This window comes from Halichoeres trimaculatus, unplaced genomic scaffold (genome assembly GCF_033239565.1).
Source record: "Halichoeres trimaculatus isolate MK-OKI-2021-1 unplaced genomic scaffold, fHalTri1.1 fHalTri1_scaffold_19, whole genome shotgun sequence".
In the NCBI taxonomy this organism is placed as follows: Eukaryota; Metazoa; Chordata; class Actinopteri; order Labriformes; family Labridae; genus Halichoeres; species Halichoeres trimaculatus.
Window position 1 is genome coordinate 2,945,222 of NW_027437197.1, and position 26,141 is coordinate 2,971,362.

A 26,141-nucleotide genomic window follows, 5' to 3' on the forward strand; every position below is an offset into this window, starting at 1 on the left:
TCAGCCTTTTTTTAATCCAACGGCTGATAAAAAATTTAAAACAGTGTTGTTTTGGCTCTGCCGTCCCTCTCAGTCTGCAAACTGAGTTGAGATGGTCTGGTTTACGGAGCATTTCCTGTTTGTCACTTTCGATGTCACGCAGCGCCGCCCTCACCTGTCAGCCTTACATTACTCTTCAAACACTTAAACCAGAGCCTTATATTTAAAAAAGGATGTATTTACGATTAGTTTTTTAAATATTTTACTTTATAATTAATCTTTTTGTTATTGATATAATATAGAACCACAATGTACATGTAAGAGTTAAGCAACAACGTACATCTTCAACATTTAATCAAGCGTTACGGGGAATTTCTGATTAAAAAAAATGTTTAAATTGCAAGATGATGTAGATTTAACTGCTTTTTTTAGAGTACTAAATTGTTTAAATTTATTGTTTTAATTCCCTTTAAAAAAAAAATCAAGTAATTATTATTATTTAAGTATAATTATTTTTTATTTTTATTTTTTTTTACATTTATTAACAGAATTTTTTACTTTTTGTTTTTTGTTTTTTATTTATAAAGAAGAACTGATTTTTTTTTGTTTTGCTTTTTTGTGTTTTTTTTTCTCTATTATTAGTATTTTTTTGTTTTCATTTGTTCTTTTCCCCATTGATTTTCTTTTTCTTTCTTTTTGTATTATGGTCCCATGTTCGAAATAAAACCATTAATTAATTCATTTTTTCATTCATTCATTCTCCCTAACGACATTTTTCCACAGTAAAACAAAAACTTTTTCTATTTTTTATAGAAATACATTTAAAAAGTTGTTGCCAGAAATCCTTCACAGATGGATAAAACAATTTCTGGGGTTTGGTCGTGTCCATCATCGTTGGTGTTCATGCGCAATGAATCTTGGGATATGTGAGACTAAGTAATCGCTCTTCAAATTCACTCTTTAGAGGTGAACCTTACATATAAAAAAGGATGTTTTTACTATTAGTTTTTTAAATATTTTACTTTATAATTAATATTTTTGTTATTGATAGAGTATAGAACCACAATGTACATGTAAGACTTAAGCAACAACGTACATTTTCAACATTTAAACAAGAGTTACGGGGAATTGAAGATTAAAAATAAAAACAAAAATGTTTAAACTGCAAGGTGTTGTAGATTTAACTGCTTTTTTAGAGTACTAATTGTTTAAATTTATTGTTTTAATTTCCTGTTATAAAAAAATTAAAAAATAAAACTATTTTTTTTAGAGAATTTACAATTATTAACACAGAATTTTTTACTTTTTGTTTTTTATTTTTTATTTATAAAGAAGAACTGATTTTTTTTTTGCTTTTTTTGTATTTTTTCTCTACTATTATTTTTTTTTTGTTTGTTTTCATCTGTTCTTCTCCCCATTGATTTTCTTTTTCTTTCTTTTTGTATTATGGTCCCATGTTGATAAAAAGCATTCATTCATACATTTTTATTTTTTTTTACATGAGTTCATGCAGAATATATTGGGTTTAAAAATAGCACAAAAAAGTTTGCATCTCAGCTTGGTTTGCTGCTTGATGCACTTGAGTTGAACAAGGAGAGGAGACTTCTTATGAGTGTGTGCTGTGAAGTTCACTCCTGATAGATGAGCTAATGTGAGAGCGTGTCCTGATCAAAACAAACACCCGGTCTCGACACATGCTGACAGAGCGTCTGCAGGGTTTAGCTCCACAGTCTCATGACCCCTGAGTTTAATAACAAGAGAAATGTCAAGTTCTGCTTACTGACACTTTATTTTTAGTTTATCCAGAGGTGGATTTGTCACAATGACTGGAAAGTTCTGTAAATAATGGGACACACACTTAACACAAACTCTCAGCAGACGGTGAAAAGGTCACAGAGCGGAGCACCTCAGGTAAAGTTTGTTGCAGCCAGAGGAGATAGCTGCAGCAGGTGGTAGCTGACTCATCAATTTGTCTGATTTGTCTGTCTGATACCTTCCCATTGATGGATCTGCTCATCCATTGAGCCTGTCAGAGTCTGAGTGCTGGTTAATGATCCTCCGCCTGATGAGTGCTCCCAGCTGTTCACATCTGCCTCCACAGCAGCAGCCTAATTAGAAGCCCGAGCGTCCCCACACGTGGCGGGAAGTTATCGTTGCATTGTGATCACAGTGTGAGGGAAATACTGAGCAGCCTAAAGCCAGAGTATTGATGATCCTCCTTCCCCCCCTTCAGCTGACTCACTTCAGCTTAGAAAGTTGTCATCTTGATGCATTGATTCCCAGTCGGGGTCTGCCAAGGACAAATGGCACTTAGCTGATGGCGCCGCCACCTTTGAGACTTCTTCTGAGGTATTTCATCACCAGCAGGAAAGGAACGGGAGGAAAAATGTCCCCTCTTTCACCCGTTTGCTCGTGTCTGCTTGCTTACATTTGGTTATCTAAATAAGCTTCCGGCCGAGGATGAAAGGTGCATGGATATTGATTTCCTGCTGTTGTGGCAAGGTTAATGAAAAAGGTGGCGGAGAGAAGCAGAGAGGATGCTTCATCACGAGGCTTTTATGATCGTAGAAGGCCAAATCTCTACACTGCTTCCAACAAAACCGGCCAAACACAACAAAATCACATCAGCTCTGTGTAAACCAAACCTGTGCATCCCAGGTATTCATCCCGGTGATTTCATCTCCAAGACGAGGAGCCGTGCACTCGTAGACATGTGCGTCTCACAAGCTAAAAGATCATCGGCTTTGGAGTGGAAAGCAGCGAGCAAACCAAGGATAAATCATTTTATGAAAGCTCCTGTGAGGAGTTTATGAAACAGACCGAAATGAATGCTAATGTCTCTCTGTGACCTGCAAAAGTAAACAAGACCATTAAGGACGAGGATGATTACCTCGGTAAAGAAATTCTCAGATGCTATAACTGCTGCAGCCAAAGATTCACAGTGAGTGATTGGTTTCCAAAAGAAATAAGAAGAAAGATGTTTACAGTGTAAGATTAGCAGACATGAAAAACTGCTCAGTTCAAGATCAAAACATTAGCTTTAAAGTTTCAGGGTGGAGAAATACAACTCTTAAGTGATATTCTGGTGATCCTCCAAATTTAGAAAATATAGAGAGCGTTGTTTTGAGCTTTTTTGCTTTATATTGTAGAGGACAGGACAGTAGATAGAGAGAAGGGAAGCATGGAGTGACATGTGGAAAAGATGCCACAGGTTGAAACTGCAACCTCCTGCAGTTCATCGAGTGTCCACATGAGGCTGGGTCTGAAAATACCAGAAAACCCATACACACCCAGCCAAATAATAACATTGTCACTGCAGAAATATGCAAACAATAAAATCAAAATAAACATGTTTGCAGCCTGGTTGAAAGTCTTCCATCTGAAATGCTAATCTTGCTAAGCACACACTGTACAGGAGTGTTTTTTTTTTTTTTTAACATGACATTTTAGAAGATGTTAAGATGATAAGTCTAGCCAATCAGAGGCACATCTCAGCTGAATGACAGCTAAGCGCCAAGAGGCAACATCTGGTTTAGAAAAATGAAGATGCAGAAGTGCTGAGAGATGCTGTTCATTTAGGATCCTCTTGAGTTTACAATTTATACCATGTAATTAATGACTTTTACTTTTTGTCCAGAAGCCCGAAGGCGGCAGCCTGCATGGGCAGGAATGAGAAATCCTTTGTATTTCAATGGAGGGAGCTGGGGGGGCTTCTGTGGGGTTCACCAACTTTGAGGGCTCGTCATTCAAAAACCAGGTCCGAAACAACAACTTCCATAAGAGCTTTTGTAGAGTAGGGATTAGTCTGTCATGTGAGCAATTTTGAAGCCGATACCACTTATGGTTTTTGAGGAGATAATTTTTCCAGAAAGGGTAAAAATGTGGCAAAATCTTATTTTGAAAGACAAATTGCCGGCTTCCTGTGCAAGATAGGGCTGTGGTGCCACTACTGTTTCTGTGCGTCTCGATGAGACAAACATTTTGACGTTGGTTTCATCTCTCTATGACATTCCTACTGGACGCTAGGGCTGTTTAAGTGTGCCTAGGTGGCGCTAGAGAGCGAATTGTGGGGTGTCGAGGATTAAGTTTGGTATCATGTCAAATTTTTTGCTGATCGCAAGGTGTGTGCCAATTTTGGTAAGTTTTTGAGCAAGTTCAGGGGGTTGACGAAGAACGATAATGCTCTCTTTCTTTGGGCGAGGACCCTAAAAGAGACTTTTTACAGCCTGGTTCAAAAAACAGTGTGGGTCTGAAATGCTAATTTTGCTATTGGCACACACTGAAGGGGGGGTGAATCTTTTTCTAACTCATCGGTTTGGAAGTTGTTAGGATCGTCTGATTGTCCAATCAGAGACACAGTTCAGCTCACATGACTGACGGGTGTCCTGTAGATGCTAGAGAGGAAGCTCAAAGCTGGCGTCACATCCAATGTAGCTGTTTACGGGGATTAGCTTCATTTCATAGTATCAGGAACAGACGGGTGACATGGCAGAGACCACGCTGTGTTTTATACAGTCTATGGTGGGCGCCCTATCGCATTTTCAATATGGCTGCTGTCAACGATTTGCTTCAAAACTCCATGTCAGAAACAGATGGATGATGTCATAGAGTCTATGTCCATTTATATTATTATACTGTCTATGCTTAGACTGCTTGGCTACAGTGGCGTCCTGGTGTGGTGACATTTACACGTCAGTATTACAGGGTTCTTGTGGATCCTTGAAAAGTCTTAAAAGGCATTGAATTCATAATTCTAAAAATAAGGCCTGGATTGGCATTAAAAAGTCTTAAATCCAAATTTCAAAAGTCTTAAAAATTTGAACACATTGGTAAGATTTATGTTAGTTTGAAGTAAAAAAAACATTTTTATCTATCTATTTCTCTAAATAATTTCCTGATTTACTCTTGTGGCAACATCGCGTAATCGCAATAGCAGAACTTAAAAAAACGGTGATGTGGTTGCACCAGGAACTTTTAGAGCAGACGCATGTCTTGGTTCTACCTCAGGTGGCTGGAGAGAGAAAAAAATGAGAAAAAATTGGCAAAAAAAATCCAAAAATGGCTTAGGAAAATTGATTATGGCAGCAAAATTGAGAATTAAATTTTAAATTAAAATTCAAAAACTATGTAAAGATCCCCAAATGGTTGTGACAGTGGCCAAAAAAGATGAATGGGGGCAAAACAGGCATAAAGTTGTAAAAACGGGGTTACAAAAAGGAAAAAAGTGATGTTTTATGTAGAATAAACATTGTGTTAAAATTGCCTCTAACCCAGGCAATTCATCTGGGGTTTTTGTTTGTTAGTTTTGTTTGTTTCAATTGTGGTTTGTTGTTGACTTGTTTTTAAATTTGAGTTCCAACCTCATTAATAAAGTCTTAAAAAGTCTTAAATTTAACTTGCCTTTAGCTGGAGGAACCCTGTATTAAACAATTTGGACTTTCTTTACGTCCTTTTTGGTCAGACTTTCAAACTTTCACCCCCCTGACACTGTCGTTGTCAAAGAATCCTGGCGTTACAACACCCAGACCCTGAATTACAGATGACTCTATCACATTTATTTCAAGTAAAAACCTGTTTGATACTTAGATTATTAATATAATGTTATCCAGGGGTGTTTTTTGTTTGTTCTCTGAGGAAAATGTTGGTAATAATTGATACAACCAAAGAGTAGATTTACAGTTTGGATGGAAACTTGGCTCAAATCAAAAAGGACGGATGTAAAGTTATTCATAGATGATAAAACTTATGTAACACTGCTTTAAGGACAGCAGAGGTCTGCTGTACAGAGACAGCCCGTGTGTTTTTCTGTGTGTTAACAACCAAACAAATCGCCTTTTCTGTACAGGTTGTGTTTCTTTGGCCTCTCCACCTGTACTTTCAGACGCTCAGCGGTTATCTGCTCAGCGTTTGAAGCCTTCGCAGGGATGCAGGAGGCCCACAGTGTTATCTCCGTGTCCCCTCCCGGTGCCTCTCAGGATGCTGCCTGCGTTACGTCGCGCAGGGAGGTGGGGGAATAAATGCGGGAGTTAAACAGCGACCATAAACAAACAATCTTTGGATCCTGAGCCCGCTCTGCTGGCCTCTCCTCATTTGTCCGGCGCCCAGAGATTCTAATCACATTGTTAGGGTTGGGGAGGTGGCGCTGATTTAAATCTGCATGCCACCTCGCTGGGTGAAGGTGATTAGCGTGGGTGTTGGGAGTGATTGTAAATGGGTTGTGTGTGATTGGAGGAGTGCCATCTCGCCTGAAGAAGTGAGCTGTGTTTGTGTGTGTGTGTGTGTTTACTGGATATGCATACATTAAAAGGTCTGTTATTGCCTCCCTGTTGTTCTTAGCACACAGTGAGCTGACGGGATGTTTGCAGACAGCTCCTATCAGACCCTGCAGCACAATATCTGCAGCCTGAAGCGATGGATGACAGCTCAGGGACGAGGCCCGTGTTCACCTCGTGTTTGGAGGTTGATTTCAGCTGATGAGTTGATAAGCAGCCGTCAGCTGGCTGAGCGAAAGCTGCAAAGACAGCAGTTTTTAGACTTTTGGTCAGTGACAGCCTGTCAAACTAATAACAGCTTCTCAAATGTGAGTAAATCTGTAAATCTACTGAGCATGAAACACAAAAAACACAGGATCCAAAAATGTAGACACAGATCTCCCCTTGATTCTGATATTTTGACAATTAAATGTCAAATCAAAGAGTATTAAAATCAAAAATAAAATTTATAGAAAGTAATTATCGAAGGCACAGACAGTCTTTTTTGAATAACATGAAAGCTTTTCCTCTCACAACAGTAAATTTTGTTAAAAATCCTCACCAAAGCTAGGGATAAAATCAAAAGGTACCATGTTTAGGTACCTAAACACATCCTTATGACTGTGAGGGAGTGGAAGAGTTGGCAATTTTCCATGCTGGACATGAACACAGCATGACAAGTTTATATATTGAAGTATGAATACAGGGTTCTTATGGCTAAAGGCAGGTTAAATTCAAAGCTTTTTAAGACTTTTTAATGCTGTTTGAGATTAAATTTGAGACCAACTTCACAATAAACGTAAATGGAAAAAAAACACATCAATTATACAGGGTTAGGGACAATTAATAGAGTCCCAGCTTCAGCTACTTAGTGTTTGTTGGCTCCACTATTGTGATTGTGTGATGTTAATACAAGAGTCACTATGTAAATTAAAAGAAAAAAAAAGAAATTTTTCTTTTAAGATTTGGGTTAGCATTTTTTTATACTTTAAAAGATTAATTTAAGACATTTTAAGGCCATCTAAGGCCTTGTTTTTAGATTCATTCAATTCATTTTTAGAATTTTTAATGATCAGCGATCAGATTTGTTTATTTTTTGAAGGAGCTTCTGCACTTCCCGATCCATTATTGAGCCTCTCTTTGTCCTTGTTTGCGCTGTAAAACCTCCAACAGTTGGCTCCTTGTTGTTGTTGTTGATATGGCTTGGACACGATTTGTTTTATTTATTATTTTTGTTTTCTGTGCAAAACTTCCTGTCCCACATGATCTGCTTTTTTTTTTTTTTTTTCATTTCAGTCTTTTATTTTTAACCGGGTTGGTAAAAAGTTACCACTTTTCTCCAGCAGAGGGTGGAATGTTTCTCTCTGACTCGTGATGTGCATCTCATGGGAAAATATGGCTCCTGATATAGACGTTTTCATTATAATTTAACTTTTTCACATGGTCTGGTGTTAAAAAAGCAAACTAAAAATTGCAAAAATCGTAGATTTCGAAGCATTGCAGTGTAAATCAAATCGGTACCCCGAAAATCGTAAAAGAATCAAATCGCGAGAATAGCATATCATCCCAGCCCTAACAAACACCAAGGTTTGCCCAAAACTCCGCCCCTAGCAGGCCTCCAGAGGGCTGGCCAATCAGAAGGAAGGGGGGGTTCCAGAGCAGGGAGCCTTAAAGGGACAGCAGCTACAACAAAATGTTTCAGACAGAGGCTGCAACAAAGGTTTTCAAAACACCAAGAAGAGAAAAAATAGGAATTTTTTGAAATGCAAATCAGGTAGAGCTACTATGGGGGCACCAGAAGGACAGAAGAAAATAGCCCCTCTTTAAAACCCGATTGTCTCTTTATTACAAACAAACTTTGCATCCAGTAACGGCCCAATCTGAGCCTTTTCAGATACACATGGATTTGTTTGTATTTTACATTAGGATGACGTTGTTTTCAGGCTGTGTCAGGTTAAACTAAACCATAATTGGTCAACCAGAGCAACGAGGAACCAGCACAGGTATGAGGGTGGTAACCAAGTGTTGCAACGTTTACTCCCAGATGAGTAAAAGTTTTGACTGTTCCTGATAAAGTCCCTGGATCAGAGTTTGGCCTGTGTAGGTTTTAGTGATTGTGTATGATGATCTGGATCCACACCTCTGGACGTGTTGTTCAGAGCAGGAAGCACGTCGCCCTCTGTGAAAGCTCTCCGCATTGTTCTGGCAGCTCAGGACAGTGTGCTCAGGTAGCTGCTTATCTCCCTGTCACTACACCGTGCACAAGGATACATCTTCTGCAGTGACAGTAGCAGGCTGACGAGCCAAGGCTGTGTGTGTGTGTGCGTTGGTGTGTGTGTACAAAGTGACAGCTATACTATGGGCTGGGAACCTGGGCGTGGAGCTGATGGCAGGACTCCAGACATCAGAGAGCAGACGGGGAAGGAGACTTTCCATTATGCTGCTTTCATTGTCTCATCTGAGGATAAAGTATAGATTGTACCTGGAGGCAGGGCTGGGTGACGGGGCGAAAAATGACTTCAGCTCGTGGAAGGAGCTCAGTGTCTTTTAACTTTTTAACCTGGGTGGGTTACAAAGTTCTCAGTGCTGTGAAAAAGATTTTTTTCCCCTAATCTCTGAATTTCTCTGTTTGTCCCTTTAGAAACCACCGCTTCCTGATGTTGGCGCTGGCGTACGCAGTCCCCATGGGTGTGATGTCAGGCTGGGCTGGAGTCCTCGACATGTTGCTCACACCAGCCAAAGTTAACCAGGTGAAGAAACACACACACACACACACATTTCACATGAAGTTTAGACCTTTAAACGTTTCAGACTGGAATAGGACAACACATCAGGAAACCAAGGTTTCCTCAGTCCTTGGTCTTTTTCAGTGAAACTCTGCAGATAAGTTCAGAGCTGATTCTGCCAAACACCACTCACTCACTCTCATTCATCTCTGTTACCGTTTACGAGGATGGATCACAACCAGAAATGGACCGAGGCTCATCTCGTGTTTCTGCATGAGGAGCTGGATCGGTCCATTTGTCTGGTTTGATTTTCTCCATTTCCAAAAAAGCTGAGCCACTGAGTGAGAGCTCTGCAGAGATGTTCACGACCCTCGGCCCACTCTGACGAACAATGACACGAAAAGCTGCTGAGACCTCACTTCCTGTTTGCACCATAAAAAACAAAGTCTGTACTTTAACGTCCAGCTGATGCTATCGCAAAAAGTGCAGATAGCATTTTAAAAATCCTCCTTGTGCAAAAATTAAGAAATGCACTAAAACGGATATTCTCATCAATATTTGACATGGTCAAGGCTGTTGTATATTTATCCCAAATATTTGACTCTGCACCTTATTTTTGGAAAAATTAATATTCCAATTTTGTCCCTTTTTTATCTTATTTTTTCCCCTTGTCTGCATTATCTTTACAGCTGAGTACTGTGTCCGGTGGCCGCTTTGGAAAGATTAACACATTTTTTATCTTACAGTGAGGGTTATGTGAATATGATTCACTGCTATAGTGACCATCACCAGCCCTCCCTGTAGGCTACTCCATCAAATTAAACTTTATTTAACCCCTGACGAGAGCTGAAGGGGAGGGCCATGAGGACAATTTTGTCCTTTTAAAAGAAAAATAAAAAAATTGTGGTCTTTTAAAGAAAAGGCCATAAAATCATAAAAGACATGACAGTGAAAGTAAAAAAAAAAATTGATTAATTTTTTTTGTTATAGTTTTATAGTGCGGGTGGCCGCCTGTGTCCACTAGGAGTAAAAGTTAAATTTTATTTATTTATTTATTTATTTATTTATTTATTTATTTATTTAGTTATTTTATCATTTATTTTTTATTATTTATTGTTTTATTAATTCCTTTATTTAATTACTTATTTTTTAAATTCTCCTGGTGCAAAACTAAGGAATAAATAAAAGTTGATGTTTTTATCAATTATTGACATGGTCAAGGCTGATGCATATTTATCAGGAATACTCCAATGGGCACCTTTTTTTGGGGGAAAAAAAAATATTTATTTTTTTTCTGTTTTAAAAAAATGTGGTTTCTTATATAAGAAAGACCATATACACATAAAAGATATATAAAAAAAACATTATAAAGTTTATATCTATGGAAAACTCTGAACTTGCTGAAAACAACTAATGCAGTGAAAGTTAAAAAAAATATTTATTATTATTTTTTTAATAGTTTTATAGTGAGGGTGGCCACTTGTGTCCACTAGGAGTAAGAGTGTTATCCCTCGTGCTGCCTTGAGTGGACACAAATGGCCACCCTCACAATGAAAACTATTAGAAAAAAAAAAAGATAATACTTTTTTTTTTTTTAACCTTTACTGCATCAGATCTTTTCAGAAACTCCCAGGCTATCCACCAATAATTTTTTTTTTTTTAATCTTCAATGTTTTTATGGCCTTTCTTTTAAAATAAACAACTGTTTTTACAGGGAAAACAGAAAATATTATATTTTTTCCAAAAAAGGTGCAGAGTGGAGTATTTCTGAAAAATATGCAACAGCCTTGACCATGTCACTAAATGATAAAAATATCAATTTTAATGCATTTCTTATTTTTGCACAATGAGGATTTAATAAATAAATAAATTAAAATAATGCAGGTTTGATATAATTAACCTTTAGCCTACAGAAAGCTCAGATTTTCTGCAAAAATTTAATAACTAATTGTTACTCTTTTGTGAAACTTTGTTTTTATCTTCCAAAGAAAAAACTAAAATGATGTTTTTTCACTTGTTGAACTGACTCAAAGCTTCTGCTGATCTTCAGTTGAAATTTGACATTTCTGATCCTGGTCTTCAGTCTGAGACAGAGCAGAGAGGAGTAAAAGATTCGGCACACCGTGTGGGAGAGCTCTGTGTCGTTTGCGTCGCCTGTGTCTTGATGCTTGGTGTGTCAGAAGACAAAAGGAGGATCTTTTCAGGGTTATCATCGAGAAAGAGCTGAAAAACAAAGAGGAGGAGAGGAGAGGATGTGACTCTTCCACTTCCAGCCATGCTACTTTACCCATTAGCACTGCCTTTCCAATCTTTCTATTTCCTCCATTTCCTGTACATTTACCTCTGCTGCAGGTCTGGAGCTGCACGCACTCTCACTAAATAAGGGATGAAGTCATTTATTTAGGAGGAAATAAACTCTGACAGTGTAATCAAAAGCTCCATTCAGTCCTAAAGGAGTTTGTTTATGCTGTAATGACCTGTACACCAGTCCAAACCCTCTTATTACACACCCAGTTACCGAAGAAAATCAATACTTTCAAACTAAATATTACCTGGAAGGATTTTATTGATTTCAAACTATTTCTGTGCTGCTGCTTTTCATAAAGAGCGCCGCAGTCTGTGGTTGTGTCTGTAGGGTCCCTCCTTAGATGATTACTCACTTAAACTCACATTGATTATCAGTTACTCAGCCCAGTTTTTCCTTTCTCTCTCCGTCCTGTGGATCAGGAAACTGCTGCGTCTGTTGTGACCTCTCTCAAGAAGATGTCAAAGTCCACTTTTCAAACTTTACATCAGTTTTATTCATCCTCTGCTCCCTGACCTCATTTGTCAGTTTCAGGATCCGGCTCAGTCTCTCCTCCACTCTCACTTGATCTTTGTCGGAGTTTCTCTTCCAGCTCTTTCTCCAGAGTTCCTCCCTGAAAAATATAGATGCTTCTGTCATGCGCTTTCTCAGCGAGCCGGGCAGTCTGATTGAGAGATTACTGGAGGTGCTGCGAGGCAGCCGGAGCTGATGCCATCTGATAAGACGGATGATTCTGCCTGCTTTTGCAAAAACTTGAGAAACAAACTTGTGTCTTTTCCACAGCTGTAGTCGGTTTAGCTGTCGTAGACTGATCAGAAAACGTTTCTGTCTCTGGCCCTCGTCTCGAACTCAGTGAGGTTATTGCGTCTCAAGTTGTCTGGCTGTAAAAACGTCAAGCAGCTGATAGGAGAAAGTCTTGGCCTGAATATTATTCCATCACTTAAACAGAAATCTGCTGTCAACACCAGACGCCAGGAAGCAGTCTGCGTTAAATCATCAGTAGGTGAAAGTCAGAGGGTGCTAATTTATGGGACTGTTTGTGAAAGAGGCTCGACTTGACTCGGTATGAGGAGGAGGAAGAAACATGAGGTGGACCAGGCGTTTTGAGGAAGCCATGGCTCAGTGGGAGACCAGGTCGGGCCTCAAACACCAAGGTCTGAGTCTGAGTGAATTTGTCTTAATCAGGAAAACTGTGCTCTCTCATTTAAGCATGTATCAGGGACAGAGTCTACCAAACAGAAGGTGTAGTTTGTTTTTTACGGATGATCTACAGTGTTTGTTGTTAAGTCTTTTCCAAAGGAATGCTCAAACTTTGAGTTCGGGGGAACTTATATTAAGAGTTTTAAGACGCTTCTCTTCTAACGTAAAAGTAACCATGTCTCTGGGATGTTGAAGGAAAACCTTGAGGAAGTAGAGTTTGTATGCACGTCTACCACTCATAAACTGGAGAGTTGTAATTAGAGGTAGACCGATATATCAGCCGGCCGATATATTGGGCAGATATTTGGACATTTGTCTCTATCGGCCATTAAAAAGCCAATTTTTGATCCGTTGTATAAAATGACGCAATTTTTGATCAGGCACAAAAAAGATGAGCACCTCAAACTTGTGGAACCACTTGGATACATTACATACTTTTGTTCAAATTATATTAATAAGTTTAAATTTCTTTTTTGACATTTTGAGAAGAGTGTGAATGTTTACTACTGCTTGTTAAATTGTGTGTTTACTCAGACAAAATATTTCATTGATTTGAAAGCTGAATAAATGTTCAGAGGACTGGACACGACTTGTTGTAATAGATTTCTTTTAGTTGCTCAGAAATTGCTGCGTTTCACAAAAATGTGATACATTTATATTTATTTAACAATTGGCCTGAATATCAAATTGGAAAAATCGGCTATGCATATCGGCATCGGCTGCCCAAATTTGGAAAGCATCGGCATCGGCCCCCAAAAAAACCATATCGGTCGACCTCTAGTTGTAATAGTGTGCCTCAGAGAAGGTCAAGAAAAACATTTCTTAGTGGAAGAAATGGAGATTTTATTTCAAGAATACACAAACAGCTGTTATCAGTGAGTCAATTGTGTAAACAAAGAGAAAGAGAAAGTTTGGCGGTTTTAGAGTAAATGCGTGTGGAGTTTCCGCGCTCACAGTGGAAAACCTCATTATTAAAATCAGTTATATGAAATCTACTTTGCAGAACAAGCAAGCCCCAGTACCTTGATGAATGACTTTTAAAGCAGTTCATGAATTCCAACATTTCATCAAACACATCTTGGAAGGACCCAGACGAATAAAACGGCTCAAACGTTGCGCGATGTCTGCCTTTAAACAGCGGAACAGGCGCTGTAATCCTGCCATTAAGGCCTGTAATGGTGGGGTCTACCTCTATTAAACTTAACGCTCTTTTGCCCGTTAACCTGGCTCATGCTTATTGCTCATCTTTTTTTCCCCCATTCATACAAACGGTCTGTTTTCCTTGCTAATGGCTTGTCATGCATACAGGCCCTGGAGTCACGTCACCGGACCAGATGGGTTTCTCCAGCAGGTCGTAGCCCTCAACATCAGATAAGCAAGGCTCCTGCTTTAGCCGAATGCGGGAGTTGTGACTTGCAAATTTACAAAAAGCAGATTGTGCAGGACAGGAAGTCATGAATGGCAACCATCTAGAAATGCCCAGTGACTTTCAAAATAAAACAAACCATGTCAAAACCAGGTCGTATTTACTTCAGTTACAACAACAAACCAACAAAATAAGCAGAGCAAGACCAGGAGTCAACAGGTTTGAGGTTTTATAACCCAACATGAACCAGGAGAGGATCATCAAGGGAACTCCTCAATCTGTGACTCCACATTGCAAAAAAAACAAAATCCTATCAAGTGTGTTTGTCTTGTTTTCAGTAGAAAATGTCTTTTCAGACTTAATCTGAGCCACATTCACCTGAGCAGTCAAGAAAAATGTCTTATTTCAAGTTATTTAATGAGAAAATTGAGCAAACTGCTTGTAACAAGTTAAAATAGTCTGCCAATGGAAGAAGAAAACAAGTTTCTTTTATTAAGACACTAATCTCATTTCCAAGCAAAATGTTCAGACCAAGCAATTCAGACTTCATTTTAGTCTTTAATTAACTTGAATTAAAACATTTTTTCTGAACTGGTCAGGTGAATGTGGCTCATATTGAGTCTAAAAAGACTTTTTCAACTGAAAATAAGACAAAAAAAACTTGATAAGATTTCAGTTTTTTCAGTGAACGAGGGTGGGCTGAAAAGTTTGTAACCTAACAAGGAAGAAGTTATGCTGTGGTGATGAAACTTGGCATTAAATTCAACATTTTTTTTGACACTTCAAGCGTGATTTATTTTCAGATTAACTGATGCTGAAGCGTTTGAGGACTTTGAAAGTAGAACTAGAGATATTTTGTGAATTTGGATAAAATTTGACAGTGTGGTGTTCTCAAATATCTGCAGAAAAAGGAGGTAACCCCCAAGGAACATGGTTGCTACAGCAGGGGATGATGCCCCAGTTTTATCAACTGAAATCAAGAGGGGTAGGGAGTCTGGAAGATGACCCAAGGTCCAGATGTCCTGTCACAGCAACAACCCAAGAAAACATTGATCATGTTAAAAATAAAACATACCATAAGTGTCAGAAAATGTTGAATTTAATGCACGCCAAGGCGTAACTCCTTCCTAGTCAGGCTATGAACTTTTCAGCCCACCCTTGTATTGTGCCGACTGAACATGGAGCTAAGTTTTTCAGATGAGAAACCAAACCTAAAAGTCCAAAGTCCTGGTTCTCCATGGGAACCATCTGCTCCAAAAGGAACTATTCTTTTTCATCCAGTCACATCCAAGCGACCACTGGAGGCCCCGTCCCTCCCACAGCCTTTCCATCTCTCCCAGCAGCCACTGTGGTTGTCGCCTGACCTGAAAAAGTAATAACCTTCAGAATTGGACAGTTTTCTTCAATGGAAGTCCATCTTGATGATTGCATCTCCAACCCTTTTCAATTTTGCTCCTGAGATTGTGCGTCATTCTCCAATACAGTCAGTCTGTCTTTACTGCTGCCACAATATTTTGCCGGCATCCTTTCCTCTGTGATTGTATCGAGTGGGAAATGGGAGTTGGGGTAAAACCGGGACGAGAGCTATTCAGACAGGAAAGGATCATGAAAGCATACATGGTCAGACTATGGATGAAAGGCCCGTTTTTGGTGGCGGTCTTTAGGGAATGTGGACGGCGTTGCTGAACTCTTGGAGCTTGATTGCCTGCTGAGTAAGCTCTGCAGGGGCAAAGGAGTTGGGCTCGCCGTGAGAAAGATGGATGGATGAGTATGACTCAGAGAACAGGTGACTTACTGTGCGAATAAGTCAGACATAATTGTTTCCTAAATGGAGAGCAGCCATTTGGAAGTCACAGGATGAGAAATATGATGCAAGCTCAGGTCTGAAATGAGTCAGAGTCAGGAGGAGGAAACAAACAGCGCGACGGGTCAGGAGCTGTGGAAACCTGAAGGCTGGCGACACATTTTTAGTTTCATGTGTTCCTGCAGCTAATTACCTCTCCACCTTCGTTTGCATGTCAGGATTGGCTTTGCAAGTTGTGCAGAAACTCCCACGCCGGTGTTGCTCAGCCTACAGATATAATGAGTGCTGTTATAGGTGCCGTGAGGTTGTGGGTGTTTTAGAAATGTTTGCAAATCAAATATTTTTGATGCTCGTCATTCACAGATCTGCCTGGGGCCATGCAAACAGAGAACAGAGCCTTTCCGATGAGCTTTTAGCATTTTTACAGAAGGCTGGCCCACACAGAGCTCCCGGAGGAGTGTAATTTAGCTCAAATTTAATGACATTTTGACATTCATCACTTTCCAAGCCAGAATACATTTTACATTTAATAACTTTGATAGTCCACTTTTCTTCATTACAGACTTTCCTGACAGGTCGCTGCAGAGTATGATTAAGCAAAAAGCATCAGTTCCTACTTTAGATTCTGCTCCCTCGCCGTCTCATCCTCCATCTGGTTGGGTTTGGTTGAATGTGAGTTATTGCCTCGGGGAGATTGATGGGAACCAAACACCTTCACTGGCACTCGGAGACATTCTTCGCCTGGGTTTCACACACACATTGGTTTTGTGTGAGTGTGTGTGTAAGCACATGTGCTCCACTTTACCTCATATTGATTTTGCTGGCACCCCTTCGCCGTAAAGTCCTTTCTCTCGACTCTAAGGCCGAGTGAACGCACCGGCCCTCAGCCTCGTAAATAAGAAAGGACAACAATCCTGCGCACACACAGGCGCAGCCGCTTTTTAACAAGACGCCGTGATTGACGCTCCTTCCTCCTCTCTCCTCTTCTCCCTTCCTTCTCCACCTCCGCTCCGCTATCCTCTCATCTTTTCTAACGCAGGTGGATGCCGGTTGGATTGGTTTCTGGTCGAGTGTTGGTGGATGCGTGTTCGGAGTAGCAATGGCCAGGTAAGTTGCTCTTCACCTGGCTTTCCAGCCGCCCCATTGGCAGGTATCAGATTGCAGCCGCTCCTCTCCGAAGCCGTGCTCGGCATGGGAAGCTGGAGCGCTGTTTGAAGTTTTCAGAGTCATAAAACTGAAGAAAGAGGTTTAATAAGTTTTTAATTTCATTGTGATGTCACATGATGTGTAACGGCAGTCTCAGTGGAAACTGGATGGTCCTACTGAGGCGTAAAATTAGAAAATGAGCTCTTACTGTAACCCCTTGGGGCTGGGTGATGATTGGCAAAAATCAAAATCTTCAGTCCTACTCTTACCTCAGTTGGTTTTGTAAATATTTGTATAATTTTAGAATTGTAAAACCTTCAAACCTTCATGCTTTGCGCCACCTGGCTGCCTGTTGTGTAACTACACAGGTCTGCAGTTTTATTGTCTTTAGTATTTTTTTTGGTTACATTATCTGGTACAGAATATAAATTATGTACGATCACTTCCCAAAAAAATGAAATAAAATAAAATAAACAAAGAAAAAAAACAAATATTTCCGCAAAAAACAATAATAATAAAAAAAAACAAACACAAAAATTTCCAAACAAATATTTCCACAAAAATAAAATAAAAAAAAAAATCCAAACAAAAAAACATTTCCACAAAAAAAAAGTCCAAACAAACAAAAAAATATTTACACAAAAAAAAATTGTCCAAACAAAAAAAAAAATATATTTCCACTAAAAAAAAATGTCCAAACAAACAAAAAAATATTTCCACAAAAAAAACAAACAAACAAACAAAAAAATTTCCACATAAAACAAACAAACAAAAAACTCCATAACCGAAAAAGTAAAAGGCTAAAGCAGAGGCTCATTTTTGTCTATCCCATACAATCCATAATCCTAACCCAGAATATTTGTAATAGATATACGGAAAAATAGTCATGACAAGATCTAGTTGTAATTATTCTTCTTCTTTAATCATTTTTTATTGTAACCCTTTATTTAATTTTTCGATGTTTTTTTAAAACTCAACCCTAGTTTACAAGATTTCAAGTCATCACTGAGTCCGTCCAATAATTTGACTCCCAAAAAGAAACACATCTGTATTCAAAATTTAGTTCTCACTTTACCTGTTTTAAAGACAACAAACTCCCCTTAAATTATAGATTTTTTCTCTTAAAGTTCCTGTGAGGAGTTTGGAAGTGATCTTGAAAAACTCTCCCTTCTAGATATTTGCCTGATTGTAATCCACACTTTAAAATGAGATTATCAGCACCAATATTATTGGTTACAGGTTATTTTATAGCTTCCAGTTAGGGTTGAAGAAGTTAAGTTGTGAGAGGAGATAAAATACAGAGATGGTGATGGTGGACACTGGAGCCTAACTGTCAGACAGAAAAAGGACAGAAGAGCAGAAGAAAGATAAACAGGAGAGAGATAGAGCACAAGCTAAAGGCTAAAAGAGCCAATCTGTTTGTGCTAATGTTGACTCCAACCCACAGTCAGCAGTTATTCTGCAGTGGTCTGTTCAAACTTGAGAGTCTATCAATAAAATGAAGAGTGAGGTTACGTTAGCTCTGATTGGTAGATGACTGGCAGGACATAACCAGGATTTACTAACGTTACACATTACAGACATGTCTTTTTAATAGATGGCTACTAAATTATATACAAACTGACAGTGTTTACTTCTTGTCATGTTAGCCTGCAGATACATCTTAGCACCGGGCTGCCGATAGCGCTACATATTGCCGGCTACTACAACTGCTTGTTGTCACGTTTCAAACCGTAGAGCTGCCTTACTTTAGCATGTTGTATCCAGTAAAAAGTTGTCTTGAACAAAGATTTGTTTTGATCTGATCTTTATTTATTTCCAAAACAAACAGACGCCTCGCTAAAAGAAATTTACGACACTGCTCAGAGACTCCAGGCCACAAGGTGGCGAGGGAGTGCAATCAAAACAGATGCTCTTCACAGCGTCTTTAAGTTTACACAAAATTTGAAAACAGTTGCAAAGACTTTGATTCTTCGCCAGAAATAGTATCTCATTTTTTTTAAGTTTGCAATATCCAATCATGGGTCAGTTTGACGCTCCAAATGTTAGTTTGTATTAGTTTCTGATTAATTGCCCAGCCTCATTTGCATCTGAGTGTTTTTTGTGAATGGTCCGAAGGTTGAACACAGCACCAGAGTTTTTCAACTTGTGAGGAAAGTGTTTATCTCACCCCACTTTGCCCTCCAAGCATTCAACATTTGCTATAAAGAGATAGAGAGATTTCTGTGTCTGATATCAGATAGATATGAGAGCTTAAGGATAACTGATGCAGAAGAAATAAAAAGTGTATTTTTATTTTTATAAAAGGAATCTTTGGATGTGTGAAGTGATTCTACTTGGAACAAAATTCTCTGTTTTCCATTTTTGATTTGCTTATTTTAGAGTCAAGAAAAACAGAGTCATGCAGGGTTCAGCGCTGGTTTTAGGGTCAGTTTCAAAGCTTTAGAGCTGCTGTCAACTTTCTATCGCCTAAATATTAAATCTGTTGATGTGTTTTGTGACTTATGAAGGGCTGAATGATTTTGGAAAATAAACTAGTGAATATGCTAATATTTCCTTATGTTTTTACAGAGTGAGAGTCTCTTTGAGGTCAAAGTGTACCTCTCATAGTTGTTTTGGATACATGATCAGCTATAAAAGATGAAAACCATGTTTTAAACCAGGCTGTGGACCTGCTAGTTGCAGTAAAAACTGGTTCCAGTGAAGTCTTGGAGCTTGTTTCACTCATTTCTGTCTGATGTCTCGACTCCAACCTTTAAATTTGACTCACAGTGGCTGTTATGCATTTATATTGTGCTTTAGAGAATCCCTAAGGAGATCTGTGCTGTTTATATCAACATTAATAACTTATAAATCTCACATAAAGGAAAGTTAATGCTTGCATTGAGGTTAAAGAGGGCGTCTCTGTCCTGCTCCCCTAATTTCATCCATTTTCCTAATATATGATCTGAATCCAGCAGCACAGTCAGAGCAATAGATGCTAATGCAACAGCCACTTCCCCTCATTGATGAATAGGGGCCCACATCACAAAGACAAAGTGTGGAGTCTGCAAAAGCAACGGATTCATTCCTGCTCTGATGGAAATATATGTTTATTGCAGGCTGAGGCCCAATCAGCACTTCCAGGCGGAGCCAGTGTTTTCTTAAAGCTGTAATCAGGGAAATGAGCCCATAACTCCCTCTGTTAATCAATGAAGCTGTTTGCAGCAGATGAAAGTGTATGTAAACAGAGCCTTTGAATTATTGGGACTGATTACGTGGACTCTGACTCACTGGAGGGATTGATTAGGCTCTCGCTGGTGCAACAGTTGATAGTTAAGTGGAGTTCAGCTCCAAGCATTTATTTAATGTGGAGCAGTGTAAGTGTTTAACATGTCTGCCTGAATTCGTGTCAGTCTCTGAGTCTGACAAAGTTTCTGTTCAGGAGCAGAGGAGAAAACAACTTCTGAATTCATTTTTCACCTTTTCAGCTCCTGTGAGGAGTCTTTGAATCTGAATGAAACTAACAAAAAACAAAACAAAACCGTCAGCGTGGGGAATGATTATTTCTAAATGCTTATTTTAAAAATGCTTCAGAAGGGTTAAGTGTCAGACACAGAGATTGACTGACTTTTTAGTATTTTGCTCAGGAAGGATTATCGGCAGGTGACACATTTAACTGATGAAATAAAACAAACACAAAACAACACCTTCATGCCAACAGGGTGAGAACAGCCAGAAGCTAACACGTTGTTACTGCCCCAAAAGCAAAAAGTTATCGCGCCACTATAAAGTATTTGGTAAACAATGATTTAAAAGGGTTAAAGAGGGGGTATTGTGCTTTTTGAAGTGATTTTTTTTTTCCTCTGGTGATTTACAGCTTAAAAAATCTCTTTTTACACACACATCCTTGAATAGTCGTAAAAAGTCTTAAATTCATGTATCTAAAATTAAGGCCTTAAAATGTCTTAAATTCATTTTAAATTCCATATGCTAGTCTTAAATACTTGACCCAGAGGTCTTAAATTTTGGGGACAGGACTGGTAAACTTTTTTTATACATATATATTTTTATTTTCATATTTTTTATATTTTATATTTATATTTTATTTTAATATTTTATGAATGTTATTTTTTTTATTTATTAATACAGAGGCATATATCTCAGCCCAGATCTTGAGCTTCAAAAAAAAAAAAAGAAAAAAAAGTGTCAGTTTGATTCCTATAATAAAACAAAAAACACCTCTGTTGTTTTCTTTCTTTAGGAATTCAGTTTTTAATTTTTTTCTTTTTGCTTTATCCTCTGTGTTTTAAATTATATGTATGCTAGCTAGCCAGTGTGGGACTCTGGGTAAGTGCAAGTTTATCAAGGGTTGGCTGTAAGATGTATTTACAACATTTTCAGCTCTAAGTTTTATTCAAGTTGGCAATAAAAAGTCTTAAAAAGTCTTAAATTTCACTTGATAAAACCTGCAGATATCCTCTCTCTGGTGTTTTAGAAAACCCTTATTTCAGCCTCTGTCTGAGACACTTTGCTTTAGCTACTGTCACTTTAAGGCTTCCTGCTCCACTAACCTCCTTCCCTCTGATTGGCCAGCTGTCTGGAGGCCTGTTGGGGGCGGAGCTGTTGACTAACTGTGGTGTTGTTTTTTCACTTATGTTTATTGCTAAAGTTGCTCTAACCTAGCTTAAGTTACTTCCTGTCTGTAAAACTGAACACAAAAAAAGTTGCATTACACATATGAGATTTAACATGTTGCACATCTTCTTTAAGAATCCATAAGAAAAAACCTTGCATTGGTTTGATTCTAACGTAAAAGGAAAATTGCATTGACATGCTAGCTGTTAGCATACATCGATATAACTTTGTTTTTAAAACAGAATTTCAATCAGATCACATTTAGTCTTTGTAAACAATGATGGAAACTCCAAATGTCAAAATACTAAGAGGCAAATGTTTTCCAAACAGGAAGAGGGAAGAAAGTTACTGCAGACTTAAGCAAATGTGTCTTTTTTTAAAGGTTATATAATTTCCCAGAGGTTGAATCCTTTGTCTGTTGTAAAGTTGAACAAATAGTAATGGATAAAGAATCGTAAAATGGTAAAATGTTCTTCCTGTATTTCACATCTTTGCTGTTGTAAGCTTAAAGAAGAGTTTCATTCATTATATGTTTCTTAATGAGTTGATTTCAGTCGAGCTCCAGTTTCAGATTCAGTTACCTCAAGTTTGACAAAGTCCAAGGAGAGTTTGGTTCAGAAGTTTGTAGAAAAAGAAGGATTTTTATCATTATCTTATCTTTTTACAGCCTTTGTTTAATCCTATCTGTGTAATGATGCTCTCCGAGGCCAGAACCTGATTGAAGTGTTCACCAGTTGTGATCTGGGGCCGCCGCCGCCGCTCAGTCATTCACAACAGGGAGCAGACGCTCTCATTAATTATCATCAGTCGGTGGGCTGATGGCTTTCTTCTGCCTTCATCTCTTTGATTGGTTATGCAGTCAGGAGAGGTCTGATGAATCTGACCGTCAGAGAAATGTTTCAAAAGAGGCAAGAGCAGAAAAAACTTAACAATACCAAGAATTTTCCCCTTTTTTTTCCCCGTTAATACTGAAATCAGCATCTCTCTGCGTTTCCCTCCGTCATCAACTTGCTGCAGTACGGCATCATTAGATACACTCCCTGGAAAGCTCGTGGTAATGAACTGAGCAGGGAGCAATTTTGGTCCCTCGTTTCACCCGCAGGCAGGCCGAGAAATTTTAATGTCCCTCTCCCTCCAGCTAGCAGCACGCCGTGCCAGCGCAGAGAGGCGAGCGCCGAGCACCGTGTGCCACGGGCGGCAGAAAATAGCCGGCTGTAAAAGCTTTTTGTGCTGCAGGTGATCCAGCTTCACTTTTTATGCAGAATAAATTCCTCCAGGGATCATCGCTTGCCCTCTGCCAGAAAAAAAAAAGGCTGCTTGCAAACATTCATCACCTCGCTGTTGGGAAGTTGATTGGCGGGAAGCCGGATGCTGCAGGTTCAATTAGCGGTGGATGCTCCAAGGTGTGGCACCCGTCGTGGCGGCTTTTGACAAACAATCTGGCTGGTTGCTGTTCTGATTATGTGGCCCAGACAGAGGCTGACTGGATGGCAGTGATTGGCTGCTCCTCTTTCTCCCTCAGATTGAAGGAGTGGGGAGAAATACTGAGGAGCAGCCTTGTTATCTTCCCATTAAGCGCTGAGGAATAAAAGCGAGGCAAACAGGGAGCGAGGGGGAGGAAATGACAGAAAACGGAAGCAGATGATCCTCCTTCACATTACGGTGGCCTGAGTGTGACAATACTGCAGGTTAATGAGATGAGAAACACAAACGGGTGTCAGCCACAGCTTCATTCGCTTCCTACAAACAGGGAATATCTGTGATTGCAGCCTGATCATCAAATTACTCTGTCAGCATCTATTTACAGCATGTCCCATGCTACAAATGCAGACAGGCCCCATAGATACCATCACGCTGATGATATTTCATCGCTCCTGCAGGCGATGGGGGAGCAGCAAATGGAGCCTGTTCAACATAACGAGAATGATCCTATCTTTACAACCGATAAGCCTCGTTAGAGAAGCATATGCTCTTAATTCTGACGTTTCCTCGACCCTCTTTACACGCTTTGAACCACATAACTACAGACGCACAAACGCTCATCGTATGTTTCCTCATTCGGCAGCATCCTGCGTTTCTCTGCTCTCGTTTTAGCGTGCACTGCTGCTTTAAAAATATAATCAAAAACTAGGAATTGTGCATCCATTTGAGGGCTGCTTTCATCCTCGGATTAATACCCATTTGATGCTTTTATGAGCGCGTGCTGCAGGAGAATCGTGTACGAGGGGAAAATGAAGCCGTAAACATTTATTGAACATTTCATCAAGTCCAACAGGGAGGCACATTGATGTTGTTTTTGATGCTTTAAAGACAGAAATGGAGTTCTGTTGCTTCCTGTACAAAGGTGTTGTTTACTAGTTTGTTTTTCCAAAAGGAAGTTAAATAAAAAAAGGAACTATCGTTAAAAAAAAACATTTTTAACCGTCTAAACCTCAGCTGAAACTGCACCACACCTGACTTACCTGGCCTGTCTTTATCAGGTGGACTCAGGGAGCATCAGTTATTATAGGAAATAAGCCACTTATCATGTTTCTACCTAGAGGATCAGATTGGATTTGATACAGGGAAGCAGCCTGTGATCCTCTTTGCAGAGCGATGAGGGCTTGGCTGGATGCGGGCTGAGGATTTTGTCCCGCTCTGGCACCGGGGGGCGGCTGTGGAGTTGTGGGAGTTGTGGATGTAAGCCATGCGTTGGCAGATGGATGCTGCAGATCTGAGGGGTGCAGATGTGGGAAATCCAAACATTTGTCCCTCCTACTGGACTTATTAACAGAAATACGATGCTTCAGATGTCTTTATCTGGGAAACTCATCCTGTTTGAACATGACGCCGTTGCACTCTTGTGCTTCACAGCAGTGGGGATGCAGTGGCCTCAGATCACGACACACTTCTCACAGTGCTGAGCATTTGAAGCCTGCTGGATGGTCAGAACTGATATGATAGTGCTGTGATTTCATTACTGCTGGGTCAAGCTCTGACAGAAGCTCTGACAGGACAAGTAGAGACAACAGTGACTCAGACAACACTTAGTCACTGAATGGAAGCTCTCTGCAGACATGCTGTGCATCCCAAGCTGTTGGTTTGGCTGCTAAATAACCAATTAACTCCCATAGTCTGCTGGATAAAGAGCTGAAGTGAAGTGCTGCTAAAAACAGGACTACACCAGCATGATTAGCTCAATTTCCACCAAGCGGCTCAGTTCGGTTCATCTTCATACAGCACGCATTTTGTGGCATTTCGTTTGACTGAAAACCGGACAGGTCCCCAAATTTCTGACCCATACTGTCCCACTCTTTTGTTCCCTTCCGTTGGGGTGCTAGACATACCGATCCAGTCCCAGAAGGTGGAGCTAGAAACACTGCAGTCCGTTGGTTGGTCAAAAGAATTGTCACGTCCTGTGCGACAGCGGCTGCTGTTTTTCTCCTGGCGGCACACAGCCTTCTCTGAAAAAACGCTTGATTGTTCAGGGCTATCAAGCGACTGCTCTGAGATCAGTGCTGTGTTTCTATAGCCCTGTTTCCACCCAAACCCTGTTTGGATCAGCATGGTTTGGTACAGCCTGGTCATTGGACATTGTATGATTTTGAAGCCAAAATTCCCCGTCACAGGCGCAGTCATTGGCAGCCAAAGTCTGTGCAGTAGAGACTGTGAGGGATTCTGGGATAATCTGAGTGGAGCCGAGTCACAAAAACAATATATTTTTTTTCTTTTGAGAGTGTAATCACTTCTTGACTCTACCTTCAGACGTATTTTACAATCTCCAAAAAAAATACACAAGAATGGCAGCTGTCAATCACCATTTAATGTGGCGTAAAACCTCGTTTTTAACCTCTTATAACTAATGAAAACAAAACTTTTCAGAAAAAAGAGGACTTTAACACAAGACAGCCAAACGATATCTTCAAATCACCAAAACAATCAGATGTGAGAAACATTTCTACCAGGTGTATTAATTTCTTTAAATTTGACCACAGCCCATCTGGAATGACTGGGGAGATGGATTTTTTTGACCTATACTGCAGCCGGCCACCAGGGGGAGCAGTTTTTGTGGAGACCTCACTTCGAGCTTTTTTAAAGTCTATGCTAATAATTCAATGAAAAAGACATCCAGTAATTCTCTGTCTTTGATTTTCCATATGGCTCTTTGTTACAAAGCAAGCAAAGTATTGGGTATGAAGCCATTTCTGTAAATTCTGTAGATTTTTTTTGACCAAACTGCTGTTGAACATTTAAGCACCTATACTTAAAATGATCAGTAATATTAACCTCAGTTAATCCATATGTACTCATTTTTGTCTTCTACCCAAAACATTACCAGTCTTATCCCTCAGTAGAGCATGCAGGTTATTATTCAACACTGGTATCAGATGAGGATCAGTATTGGTCGGTACCCGAAGCAAAAGGAGTCGGTATCGGAATCCAGACCAGAAAAGCTGGATCATATCGGTTTCGTCTGGCACCCTTACGGAAGGGTCCTAAAAGCTCGTCTTGGTCATTTAGGGATCTGTTCCAGGATTAGTCAGTGGAAACGCCAAAAAATACGTGCCATGCCGAGACAAACTGAACTGAACCGCTTGGTGGAAACAAGGCAAAAGATGCAACAAGAAGATTGTGCATGCAGCATGCCTGGATCTACTTTCTGTTGATGATGTTTTCTTCTTGTTTTGGCTTACTCTGCCCTTTTTTGTTTATTGCCTGGCTGCTTCATGACCCTGAACCTAGATAAGTCATGAACTATCCCTACTCA

The 26,141-nt window shown here is 39.5% G+C and overlaps 1 protein-coding gene across 1 annotated transcript in view; it reads left to right on the forward strand.

Annotated features, from left to right (window-relative positions):
• slc49a4 (solute carrier family 49 member 4) overlaps positions 1–26,141 on the forward strand; it is a 79,998-nt gene that overhangs the window by 24,136 nt on the left and 29,721 nt on the right. The window contains exons 5-6 of the mRNA XM_074695274.1: positions 8,872–8,980; positions 16,671–16,738. Of these exons, the coding sequence (XP_074551375.1) occupies positions 8,872–8,980; positions 16,671–16,738 (177 nt within the window). The remainder of the gene's footprint in view (positions 1–8,871; positions 8,981–16,670; positions 16,739–26,141) is intronic.